General features: G+C 36.2%; 1 protein-coding gene across 1 annotated transcript in view; it reads left to right on the top strand.

Moving 5' to 3' along the window:
• Window positions 1-13,482, top strand: part of RfC4 (replication factor C subunit RfC4) — a 55,872-nt gene extending 42,390 nt beyond the window's left edge. Inside the window, exons 6-8 of the mRNA XM_081770846.1 lie at window positions 4,657-4,737; window positions 8,163-8,276; window positions 13,268-13,482. Of these exons, the coding sequence (XP_081626972.1) occupies window positions 4,657-4,737; window positions 8,163-8,276; window positions 13,268-13,366 (294 nt within the window). The 3' untranslated portion in view covers window positions 13,367-13,482. The remainder of the gene's footprint in view (window positions 1-4,656; window positions 4,738-8,162; window positions 8,277-13,267) is intronic.
• The last annotated feature ends 622 nt before the right edge of the window (window positions 13,483-14,104 follow it).

Below are 14,104 nucleotides of genomic sequence, written 5' to 3' on the forward strand. Positions count from 1 at the left end.
GTGTCGTGTAGACTGTTTGCTACATTTGTTTAATAAGGATACTAGATTGGAAAAGTTACATGTGGCGTCCAATAAGCGAAGATGTATCCGATCTATTTTGTTCACTGTATGCCCTCAGGATATATAAAGGCCCTTTTACCCTTAATGATGGCCACACAATACCGTCAGGATCATTGAAATAAACATTTTCTTTCAATACGCCCCTCATCATCAAGCGAGGCCCGGTTCCATTTGAATTCAGCATACCAGCGAAAAACTGTTGCACGTGATGATTCACTGTCCCCAAATGTAGCAGACAAACATTCAAGGCACTGTGATTCATTTAAACCTTTTTGATCGTACAAAATCATGGCACGAAAATGCCTCCTTTCCAACTCCATATCTGAAGCTCAAGTAACTACAAATGCAGCGACTTGGCAACACTGCTCTTACTAACGAGTGGCATGATTGCTAGAAACTGGTTGAGTTCACTTGTAAAGTAGGAGAGTTCCTTTCAATGGAAAAAAAATTCACTTCCTGCGTTCCAGTTGTCCACGTCTCAAAACTTTCCTAGTGTCCCTCGTATCCTCAGCCCGTCTTTTTAAGTAGAGATTCCTTAGACACTAATATATAAAAGGAAATTGTGGTATTAAAACAATTCCTTTACGTTACCACTAGTCTGTGTTATTTTAATACTCGTGTATCCATATCAAATATCCACTAACTAACAGTGAGAATTTTTCCTATTTTTATTTTTTTGTTAAAAGCAAAATTTTACCCAATATATTTGACATTTATACGAAGTAAAGTACAACGTATTATTTCATGTAATCCTTCCTAAAAATAGTGTTGGGAGCGTGTGCATTTTCTGATTGCATTTACATGAATAGCAGTACTATCATATCTTGTTTTTATTTGTACTATGTAGGAACATATTACACATAAGACTGGGTATAAATATCAAGTGTACCGCGTAAGGCTTTGTTCATAGCAAAAAATAAAATCTAATATAAATTCTCACTGTCAGTTACTAGATATTTCTGATGTAGATACAAGGCCATCTACATCAACGGCTATACCGCATTTTTTGTTGTATATTTTGTGTTGCATAATTGCATCGATTTATGAACAATTTTCTTCACAAATTTTTGTTGAAGCTGTCGATATATATAGGGTGTTAATAATGAACTTGACCAAAATTGTAACAGGTGATTCTGCACATCGAAATAAATTAATTAATTAATTAATTAATAATAATAATAAACATGGGGGAAAATCTATAATTTCGAAGCTAGGGCTGTCCAAAAGTGTAAAAAAATACATCACAGCAAGCGTTATTCCTAGCTGTATGTATGACAAGGTTCGGCAGTAAACTAGTGAGTGGGTATTCATGAGGAAGCATTGACGCTTTTATTGAATCAAATGAACAATAGCTGCTGTTATTATAATAATAATAAATTTCATCTTTGACACGAAGTCACAAAGAGCTTAAGCAAACCAGTCGGTGATGTTAACTGGAATGTGTGTGGTCAGTACATCGCTCTCCGTAGCTGTCACTACTGGTTTTCTAGACCATGAGTTCGATGCTTCTTAAGTCAAGTAGCTCCGCAATTTCACAGTGCTAGGTCAACACCGAATACGTATGCTCCCTCTCAGAAAATCAAACTCACCTCAAACCCACATGTTACACTTACAGATACAATAATACCATATTTCTGAATTACCCCAAGCCGTCAGTCTATAATTGATAGTGTTTCGGGTGGTTGTGCATTTTTCATGTTTGCTATTAACCACGAATCATAATCAGGGTTCGCCCAAGTGGGCCCAGCCCGAAAAAACCCACCGGGTTTTTTCGGGTTGGACCCACCTGAAAAAACCCATCTTAAAACCCACCTGGGTTTTTGACTTTTTTGTTAGTGTATTATTGGTATAACTAAGGTGATCACATTGAAAGTTATTTTTATCAGATTTTAAACTTTCTTTAGGCGAATTATACGCTTTCATGTTAAGATAGACAACAATATTCAACATAAGAACTTTATAAAGCTCTAAATGCACTGAATGAATGAATGAATAAATAAATAAATAAATAAATAAAAAACCTCACCTTAGCTTGAGGTAATTGTAGAACAAATTAATATGCGGATTATGCTTATAGCCTATTTGAAGTAAAGTAAGCGATTGTATATTTTAGAAAATACTTTCCGTGAATAGTGTGTTTCCCGATTCCGCGCTGCCGAGGGACGTTATCCCTCATACGTTGACGGGTTTAAGGTCATAGGTGCCGGTACTAACAGTAAATATGTAAATACATTAGTAAAACTATTAATATTATTTCTTACCTTTGATGGTAACAAAAGTATTCAGTAAAATTTGGTTTTCCAACAACAGTTAAGTTCAGTCCATTTGTTGCTAGCCTTCAAATAAGCATTCTGTAGAATCAACACTAGCAATAACGTAAAAATTCTTGTCAAAATTAAGAAGCTTAATGCTCGGAGCTCCGAAGACTACGTAACGCTTACTATTTCAAGTGCTGCATTCAAACTTCAGTATTAATGGAAGTTTCGCTGTACAGTGAAGCAAGCTGCATTTTCAGGGAAAACCCGTCGTGAAAGAAGTGTTCGGGAAATTCCCGCAATTGAACGCAAAGGATCGAAAGTGAACTTCAACAATAAGACCATTTATTTTATGTTGAAAAATAAACAAAATAGACATAGAAAAATAGAATATTTAAGACATTTTGATGAATTATGTCTTTGTTTTAAATTAATATAGCTATTTGGTATTCATATTTGGCGAACGTCACTGAAGATCCTAGGATGACTCGATCTACATTTGTTAGTTTGTCTGCCTTTACCACACAGTGTTCAACTTTCGGTCTTTTAAATTTTCAGGATACAAACCAGAGACACTAAATTTTCTGTTTAGATTTTGGCAGCATACTAACGTAAAATTACAAAATGGCGCGCTTTTTTTAAAAATAGCTGATATCCACTGGCGAAAATCCCAGGGGGATGATGGGAACATATCCCCTACAATCTTGGAACTGTCCCCCTCAATAATCCGATTGGAAATGTGTCTTTTAGGAAGAAATGTGATGATTTATGTCCAACTGTCACAAAGGAAAGTGAGATGAAATTGATACCTCCCAGAATAAGCCTCAAATCTGACCGTCTCCCAGTGTTGAAGACAGCTCTGATCCCCTACCCATGTTGTCCCGGAGTCCCACAAAGGGGACAAAATAGACGATATTATTATTGTTTTACAACTTTAAAGTCAGACTGGCAACATTGAAAACTGTTTGCAGGGAATGATCATATTTGGATCATCCCTTGTAAACAGTTTTCAATTTTGCCAGTCTGATTTTAAAGTTGTAAAGCAATAATAATATCGTCGTATTTTATGTCCCCTGTGGAGGACGCCGGGACCGACATGGGTAATCCTCCTCAGCATTGTTTTTCGCCTTCGTAAATATTTTGTACATCGCATATATATATATATATATATATATATATATATATATAGGGTGGTAGGTAACTCCACCGACAAACTTTGGGAGGCGATTCCTTATATGAAATGAAAGAAAAAAGTTGTAATAAACATGGGATGAAAAACGTCTCCTTTCAGAGTTATGAGTCGCCGAAAATTCGAAAATTCACGTTTCGAAACTCTCTGTCTTAGAAACTACACGACCGAACCCAAGCAGTTTAAGGAATTACAAAGGAACTAGCATGCGCTCTATCTAAATATCCATGTTCTACCGTGGTCCGTTATCGGCAAAACGAACTGTAAAAAGGAAGTTGAGGTATAAGTACTAATGGCGCGTTCGTTTCGCCGATAACGGAGGATGTTAAAACATGGATATTTAGATAGATCGCATACTAGTTCCTGTGTAATTCCTTAAACCGCTTGGGATAGGTCCTATAGTTTCTAAGGCAGAGCTTTCGAAACATGATTTTTCGAATTTTCGGCGGTTCATAACTTTGAAAGGAGACGTTTCTCGACCTATGTTTATCAGAACTTTTATCTTTCGTTTCATATAAGGAATCACCTCCCAAAGTTTGTCGGTGGAGTTACCTACCACCATGTATATATACCATCTTACCCGTCCCCCCAATGTTGAAGACAAATTTCCGCCGCTGCTGATATCCACGCTACAAAGCGCAACTTTAGGTCTTTCAAGTTGAAATTTTCAAAGTAGAAGCACGAGAGACTAAATTAGCTGTACATATTTTGGCGGCCTAAAGTTTCAAGATGGCGGCCATTTTTTAAAATAGCGGATATCCATGCTACAAGGTGCAATTTTCGAACTTTTAAAGTTGATATTTTGAGGGTAGAAGCACAAGACATTCTAAATTTGCTGTATAGATTTTTTCGGAAATCCAATATAAAATTTCAAAATGGCGGCAATTTTTTCAAAACGGCAGTGAATAGAAAGTTGTTGCAAGTTCTGACAATGACACACATGAAATGTAAATCATATTTTAACATTTTTACCCCAAAGAGATTGAAATATTTCGAAAAAAAAAAACAATTAAACCCGAAAAAAACCAATAAAACCCGAAAAAACCCACATGGGCCCAGGTGGGTTGGGTTTTTTCAAAAATACCCGGGTTTTTTCAAACCCTGATCATAATGAATTCATGTGATAACTGATTTATTTGTAATTTATTGTAGGTCTGTGATGAGCCACATCCACTCCTGGTGAAAGAAATGCTGCAGCATTGTATGAGTGCGAATATTGATGAAGCATATAAGGTTAGTGTCTTGACTTTTCTTATTTTTTTAAAAAAATAGTACTGTATTCTGTTGATGCATTCCAATTTTGATTGCACGCTTAGTTACGAAAATATATAATTTGCAATTGAGTCATTAGTAGCGTTCACGTATGGTACGAAGTGTTGAAGGTTCAATTCTAAATCATACAAATTTGTAGCAAAGAGTCGTTTTTTTAAAAATCATTCTTTTGCTTGGGATTTCAAATACAGTATTTCATTTTTTCAGATGTAAAAGATTAAGTAAAGTCATAATTTTTAAAATCACATCTAAAACTTTTGAATGTGCCTGTGCGGTTATTAATTATATCCAGAAGAAAACAAGATTTCTGTGGAAGGGAATAAAGATATAAGGTTAAAGATTGTACATCGTGTCCTTCATATGAATGATTTTTTAATGTCGATTTGAACTAACAAGGAGAAAGCATACTTTAGTAAATGAACTTCGGGGCCTTTTTTCCCAAGGTGATAGTGCACATTTAAAGTGTTCATATTACAAACTGGGAGAGCGCAATGGCCTAATATAGCAGAGAAAAAGCGTCTTAAAGTTTTCGACTCGTCCCATATGTGGTACGTTGCACAAGTTTACCAAGTGACGGCGTGGCAGAATCAGTAGCATATGTGACTTACGAGCAAGGTCGTGGGTTCGATTCCCGCTGGAGTCATCTTTTTGGTTTTTTCCTTAAACCAATAAAGTATCCACTTGTAGCTGCAAATAAAATGTTAATTCACCATATGTTTATAATGAATTAAACAATAGAAATATTCAAATCAGTTGTAAAATCTTTGAATGTTCCACTTAACTAGCAACGAAATGTAATCTGTTTCGTAAATATATTGATATCACGAGTTATATTATGGTTACCATAGTCGTTATGTAAAAAAATGTTTTTGACGCTTCGTGTCTATATCTGTTGACAGTGTGAGAATTACAAGGGGGATGAGAAGGAAATCCCCTTTGGTAACAATGGATGTTACTATAACCAAATGAGATTTCCCCCTTATTCCCCTTGCAATAAGCGGCGAAAATCTGTTTCCAACAGTGGGGGGAGGACAGGTAAGACCGTTCCCATATTTTTTAAAAGTGATGTTCAAAATATTTATGAAATTGAAAAACAGTACTGTGGAGGATCATGGGAGCAGAGTTGTCTTCAAAATTGGGAGGCGGGCAGGTTTGAGGCTTATTCTGGGGGGATATTAATTTCATCTCATTTTCCTTTGTGACAGTCGGACACAAATCATCACATTTCTCCCCAAAATTCACATTTCAGATCGGATTATTACGAGGACAGTCGCTCAGTTTCAAAATTAAGAGGGGACATGTCTCCCTCATCGCCCCGCGCCATTTGTGCCAGTGCTTGTAATACACATACTGTCAACAGGTGTATACATGAAGTGTCAAGAACATTTTTTACACAACGACTGTGTTAACCTTAATATAACTCGTGATATCAAAATATTTACGAAATAGATTACATTTCGTTGGTAGTTAACATGGAACATTGAAAGATTTTACGACTGATTTGAATATTTCTATTGTTTTAATTTATTATAAACATATGGTGAATGGACATTTTACTTGTAGCTACAACTGGCTACTTTATTGGTTCAAGCAAAAAACAGAAAAGTTGACTTCAGGGGAATAGATACCGGGATCCTTGGCACGTGAGTCACAGATGCTACTGATTCTGCCACTCCGTCATTTGATAAATTTGCGCAACGTACGACATATGCGGCGAGTCGAAAACAAGACGTTTTTTCTCTGCTATATTAGGCCATTGCGCTCTCCCAGTTTGTAATATGAACACTTTAAATGTGCACTATCACCTTGCAAAAAATGACCCCGAAGTTCATTTACCAAAGTCTGCTTTTTCCTTGTAAGATTGAAGATTGAAAGTAACACCATAGAGAAAATAACAAGACAGAGATACAACGTAAACAGCCAAACTTCTACGCGATTTAGCAAGGGATTACAGTAATCGAGCACCAGATGGCTCTGACAGTCTTTTGAAATGATTATTTCAGGAATTTAGGTTTTATGGAGCTTAACTTCCGTTTAATTGTTTTCCTTATAAGGAAATAAAGTAGCATGATCTGCGATTGAGCGCTGAAATATAAAAATTCTTGTAATATTTAATCGTGTAAATGAGACTGCCAGAGCCATCTGGTGCTCGATTACTGCGATCCCTTGCTAAATCTCGTAGACGTTTGGCTGTTTACTTTACACCTGTGTCTTGTTATTTTCTCTGTGGTAACACTGATAATAATGTAATGGGAGAAGACCAATTGTAAATAAACAAGGAATAAAACTTGTATTTTTACAGCTAATGAACGTGTTTTAAATTAGTTGCTGCTCGTATATTAAGATTTGGTAAATGTTACCCAGTCTGAAGGTATGTAGCCAGTTGTGAGAGAATCATTCTGGAGTCTTGCACGCCCCTCCATGTCTTCCCATCACCTGTATACGGTATCGGAATGAGATTTTGGATCATTTTGTTGTTCTGTTTTGGGTGCAGAGAGCCCTAATCAGGACACTAGACGATTTGGTAGCCCATTTAATCGCCAGACTTGAAGACGGAACATGCGTGGGACATTCTTTGTAGGCGAATTGCACGTCGTCACATGACTTCCAAGATCTATTCCCGAACTGAGAGAGGCACTGACCCAAGAATGGCAAGCCATACCCAGCCACTTACTGATAACTTCATCTTCAGCATGCACCTACGTTATGTTGTACATGTCTTGCAGTGCGAGAAGAACGCGCCCCTGATGTCAATATATCACATGGGTATATTTCCTGATTTTCACGTCTCTATGCATTTTCGTTCCTCTTGCCCTTTATGTGCCTTTTCTCAGTTTTGAGTTTGTTACCATCACGAATTCGTGTCCGTGGGTTTTCTCGGGTTCTCCCGTTTTCTCCCACATTGTCATTCCATTAATTCCATCACTAACTTGCTTTAATCATCTGTCTCCCTTAGCCTGAAGGGCATAAACTTGGGATGTTAAACTGAAATATTTCAAATCAATTTTTTACCGTCAGGAATTCCACTTCCCACCAGTATATGGTGGTTCTCCCTCTCTCTCTCTCTCTCTCTCTCTCTCTTTTTTTTTTCCGTGTTATGCATTCAGCAAACCACGTTATTCGTATTTTTCACATGAGTATATTTGACACACTTCTATATTCTTCATTGTTCTTCTGTTTGCATGTTTCGTTTACCTACCCTAGATATCCACGAGAAAAAAATGAAGAAACGTTAACATTTTTGTGTTCATACTTTCGAGGTGTTTGTGTTCAAACTGAGCACAGAATCGTATTCCGCAATATAGTATAGTAGATGGGGCAAAATACTAGTATATGCTATTTTGATGACATATCTTTTGAATGAGAAAAGCCATGTTTCTTTACAGATAATCGCCCATTTATGGAAACTTGGCTATGCTCCAGAGGACCTTATTGTAAACATTTTCCGTGTGTGTAAACATCTTGACATGACGGAAGATTTGAAGCTTGAATATATAAAGGTATGTACCAAATATTCCTATCCCTTTTAAAAATTTGTAATGTTAGAAAAAAAAATGTTTTTCTCAAGTTTACTTTTGTTATTGACAAAATGTTTCGACATTCAAAAGAATGCTGTAGTTTGTGTGTTGAAATGTAAATCATACACAGAAGGTTACGTCATATTGATGGGTTCCGGTTAGTTTGTTTTAAAGTGAAACAGGAGTTGATACAGGGGTTATAGATTAAGAGCTTCGATTATAACGTGGGCCGTAAATACTTTTCATGATGTATATATCTTGGGTCTGTGAAGTATTTAAAAATTAAAAAAAAAAAATAAAATAAAAAAATAAATAAATAAATGTAAACAACAGTGACGGTAATTCAGCCGTATCGATGAAAGCTTACATATTAAATAAATAAAAAATAAAAAAAAAGTTTTAATTTACTATATTAATAATCGATTTCCTTATGGGGAAAATGGCTCAATAGTTCAATGTAAACAACAAATACCTTAATGCATCAGCTGTACCGATGAAAGCTTCATGAGCATATTCAAGTTTTGATTGTCTTTTAAATAAATAAATAAAAATCAGATATGATCTGTGTAATGAAAAGTGGTTGTGGCCTATGTTAAATCCAGTCTAAGCTTTTAATCCACACAAGCCGAGTCCATTTTCCCTATTAATTGCTATACATCGTTAGTTTCAAAATTCTATTTTGTCTAAAGGCAAGCATTTAATGAAGTAAGAAAATTGACCCAGAAAAATATGGCATAACAATCTTCGAGGGGTGTGCCCTGTGACCCTTGCGTGGCAAAAATTATTCTGTACCCAGTGTTACTGTGAAAGTCTAAATACATTGTTAACATTGCAATAAAATAGTCTGGCTACAACACTCAATTAATGTAACCTCAGTGCCTTTAAGCAACAGAGATGATTATAAACCTGGTTCTGGGCCCTTCACCATTAAATCATTAAAACATACCCTGAATGTTTCGAAAGTATGACAGATGCAAGATTAATAATGTAATAAACGTCGAGATGTGGAGAGGCTGAAACTCAATTTCTCCGTGGATATGTGCATGTACTATGAAAAACGTTGAATATCAATATCCATAGAAAAGAAAGCAAATGCTAATTGTATGTAGTGTATTTATTGAATAGTTTACACAAAATTGAATATGTAAACACACAAGTAACAAATATATAAACACACATACGATATATGCACTCATAAACGGTATGAAAACATTTGATTATTATGCCCTTATTGAATGTACAGCTTTCTCACACTTCATTAGTGAAAACAACACTGTAATAATGACTTTGGGGAAAAAGCTGAGGAAGTAATAGTTTCATGTAGTATATTGCTCAAATAAAGACGATGAAATGCTGGTAAATATCTTCTATCACATTCATTGCTCCATGCAAATATTTTGATCTAATACTAAGTAATTGGTGCTTTATGCATACCTTCAACTAATTATATGGCATAAGATAAAATGTCTGTAGCGACTTCTTTTCACGCTAATGATACAAATGTTCAGTTCTTTGCTTTAGCGTTTTCTTATTTTATAAACGAATATTCGATGCAGGTGCTAGTAACTACAAGTAGCTACAAGTACAAAAATGCACTGCTACAAAAAACTGAAAATGTTTCCAGCGTTGGTTTGGCTGGGCTGGCAAAAGTAGGAATTTCATGGATTGTTCAAGGGATTGTTAGTCGATTTATAGAATGTCTCGGTAAAGTGGGTGAACATTCATATATATTAATGGAGAATAATTGTACTGGATTAATTTATATTGTCCTCGCAATATCAATTGAAATAATTTTCTAGTGTTTCTTGGGATAACTTGGAACAGCGTATTCGCACTGCCTAAAATAAAAGTTTCCAACGAACTTGACTACAAAATTATTGTAGGTTCATCTGTTCGTAGAAGAAAACAGTCCGTAAGTATAATATATTTGTCGATTTTGAAAAAGTAATTGATTGTCTGATGATTCTCATTGTACACTTTACAATATGAAAATGTTATTGTCGGCTTATCAAGTTCATCTGACAGCGGTAAGTCTACAGAACACCTGCATCATTCCCAAACGAGAAAAAAATATAGTTGGTAAAAAGAAAATTCAGTCTTTTCAATCTTCTTGATTTTTATATATATATATATATATATATAGCAAAGAAAAATTATGTTGAAAAATAAATGTTCACTAAAGTTTCTTGCACGCTCGTGATACAAAATACCTTAGTCAAGAATTGGTTATAGTTTTTTTTACTAAATGGGGTGTAAGCACATACCACCTGTGTATTTTATTGTAGCTTTAATGCTTTTTTCCCCACGAGTAATGAGATTCATAGACTTTTTTTTATGTATTGTGTATTGATATTTGCAAAGCAGATGTGTTGATTTCGTTGTTGAAAGAAAAAAAAGTTTGCTGTCTACTTAAAGTGAGGGGTATTATTAAATATTTAGTTATATCTCATAATTGGCTATATTTTAATTACGATATACAAGGTAACGAAGAAAGTTCTTGCCGTTTTTGATCAATGATAAAGAGCAATATAGCGGACTCTTATAGGTTTCAAAGTAATCTCCATCAACATTCAACACCTTTTGCCAATGTTTCTGCAGCTGCACAATATTCTGGTGATAAAACTCGGCTGTTGTGGATACAAAGAAGTCTGTGAGTGCGTTCCGCAAGTCTCCCTCATTTGCGAAAGATCTTTCACGGAGATGATTGTCAAAGGAATGAAACAGGTTGTAATCTGTTGGCGCAAGGTTCAGTGAAGATGATACATGGCAGTTTCCCAGTCAAGTTGCTGAAGGGTCATCTGGGTCCTCTTTGCCACCTTGCGAGTGGCTTCTTAAGAAAGAGGTCACCAGTGGTGGTCTGACCAGGTGGAAGGAGCTGTAATACACCATTTGCCGACAGTTTCACCATACAGACAACATAACCTTTCGTGGGTGTAGAGGTCGTTTTTTTAAAGTATGAGGAACAGGGTCACGTGTCGAGAACCACTGTCTGGTACACTTGAGAGTGTCATCGAGGACCCACTCACTTCTCTTTACCAGCGAGCAAGCGATTGAAAGTGTGTGTGTTCAGGTGCCGACAGTGTGTGGGGTACTCAGTTGCTTAACTTGTATGACTTCCCTGTCCTATGCAAGTGCAGTCTGGCTGTTTCAGCGGAAACCTGGAACCTTTTTGCGTGTTCGTCACACGTTAGATCACTGTCCTCGAAGGCTGCGTTCAGGCCTCGTCATCCAACAGATGTGGTCGTTCACTACAAAGTTCATCCGAAAGTCGCACATCTCTGGAATGGAATTCTGGAACCAATGCCTAGGGTACATTCGTTCACGTCATTCTCCCCAAATACGTGGCATATGCGGTAGTTGGCAGGCCCATTTTAAGGCCATACAATAAACACACGCGAACAGGTTGCTTCGATACCTCCATTTCTCTTCGATACGGGACGAGCAGTGACTGCTGTGTGTGTTCACAACGTTCTTGTATTACTGAAGATCGATGGTCAGACCAGCTCCCGATAGCTTGGCTGACATGTGCGTCATTTTGTTTTCTCTCTGAACGCATAATTAATGGGACGTCAAAAACGCCAAGAACGTTTTTGGTTACCTTATAAATATGCACTTTAATATTTATAAGATGTATGATGCACACATATTTGTACATTTGGCAAATGTACATTATGTTTCCCTTATTCATATACGGTACTGCACACGTTGGTGCTATAGTCGAGTTCGGATTGTGCAGATCAAGAATGGTTTTCAAGGTAGGGTGTCACAGATCCTGGAAGTCCTGTGGTAGAAGTGGAATATGTTTTGTCTTTCACATAAAGCCATAAGAAAATATCACATTGGTCAAGTCTGATGTCCGTCGCCAGTGTGTGATTGCATTGTCTTGTGCTAGATCGGATAAGGGCGAAGTAGACTGTAGGAGAGATATTTGCCATGTAACTGTGGATACAATGAACATTAGTATGACAGGATACATGATTTGATGAGTACATCTTTCATTTTGTAGTCATTCCATTTCATTTCAGTGGCCCTTTCTGAAAATACAGCCATTTGTAGTGTTTCGCGAACTTCGTAAATGCGGTGTTTAAAATCCAACTTCTAAATTTCTTAAATTAATTTTTATTTAATAATGTGTGTGTTCACTGTGGGAAAGGTGCCGTCTTGTTCATTTTCCCTGAAAATTGTTTTCTTCAGTGAACCCCTGATAATGCTAGGTGATAGAATCAGTTTGCTTGTTTTTAACAACTTTTATCTATTGAAACTTCCAGCAAAAATACATTATTTTATATATTACTGCCTTGTTGAAAAAAAAAAACCTACTATTCATATCAACATTTAAAAAAAAAAAAAAAAAAAGATAGTGTATTCGCTGATGTGTGTTTACAGCTTATTTAGTAATTCAGTTTTATAACTTCTGATGTAACATAGTAGTTTAGAACTTCTAGTCTGTGGCAGATCTTGAACATTAATTAGAAACTTCCAAGCAAGTGATTAAAGACTTGCATTTATCCTGACATATTTGTCGATATGTATCGTAAAGATCCATAGGTAATTAACAAAATTTGTTTTACATCCATTTGTACGCCAATGGGAAAAATGAATTTTGTGTGTATATATAAAAGATATTTGTTGCCTTCTTTAAACTTAATGGACCTTATGCAGAATCATTTTGACGTATGTTCAGCGTCAAACCAAAAACCTGACTACTGCAGGAAACATGTTAGTCGAACTCTTTAGTATGATACTAATCACGCGTCAGAACGACTCTGCATAAGGCTCTATAAATTCTGTGATGATCAAAATTAGATTCACTAAGGTTTAGTGTAAACTACATATTGGATCAGTTTTGTTGAATTGTTAAATTTTGTTATTTTTTTATTGTTATTATTTGTCAGTGTCAGAAAAAGTTCCATTAGCATTACTGCATGGTAAGTAATTGGACCGAGAAATGATAATCATTCGTTTTGTTTCAGGAAATCGGATTCACTCATCTGAGAATACTCGACGGAGTGAATTCTTTGCTGCAGCTGTCAGGTTTATTAGCTCGACTTTGCCAGAAATCTCTTGGGTAGCAGTGAGGAGAAAAGTTATAGTTGTCAACATGTTGCGTCCCGTTCAACTGATCATTCTGCCCAGTTTTGTAACTTGTACATTTCTACTTTTTTATAATAAACATTTTAAAATATTATGCCATGTTTCATTGTTATAGATGATGTGAGGAAACAAAAATGTTGAATATTTAGTATGCCATATACAAGAGGCAGTGAAGTCTGTAAAAAGTGGGAAAGCTGATATGCATGATATTTCCTCAAACTTAGTGCTCCCTTGTGGTTACATGGTTAGCGTACTCGCATTCGATGTGGGAGACTTGGGTTCAATCTGAGTTGATTTTGAGTTTTTAACGTCCCGTTCAGCAGCGAGGCTATAAGACGTGGACCTACTAATTAACGTGGAATCCAAACTACATGAACTCCCGCCGGGAATCGAACCCGGGTCTCCAACGCCAAAGGCGGTACGCTAACCGCTTAGCCACGAATTATGCTTCATTCGAACAGCCTGCTGAATTGGAAGTTGCTTCCTCACGTAGTATAGGGCCGCATACCAATATGGAGCTCAGACGGCTGGTGCAATTTGAAAAATTCGATCATTTTAAATTGAAAACTACCTATTTCCAACAACTTTGCATTTTTTCGTGTCTTTACTCAAAACTGAATTAGCATATGGCCCCAGACTTTTGATACACCCTGTATAATACAGACAAAACTTAATGAGATTAAAAAATTATTGCCAAAGCTTTGCAAATATTCCTC

The sequence above is a fragment of the Thermobia domestica genome, chromosome 9, assembly GCF_964235325.1.
Source record: "Thermobia domestica chromosome 9, izTheDome1.hap1.1, whole genome shotgun sequence".
Classification (NCBI taxonomy): Eukaryota; Metazoa; Arthropoda; class Insecta; order Zygentoma; family Lepismatidae; genus Thermobia; species Thermobia domestica.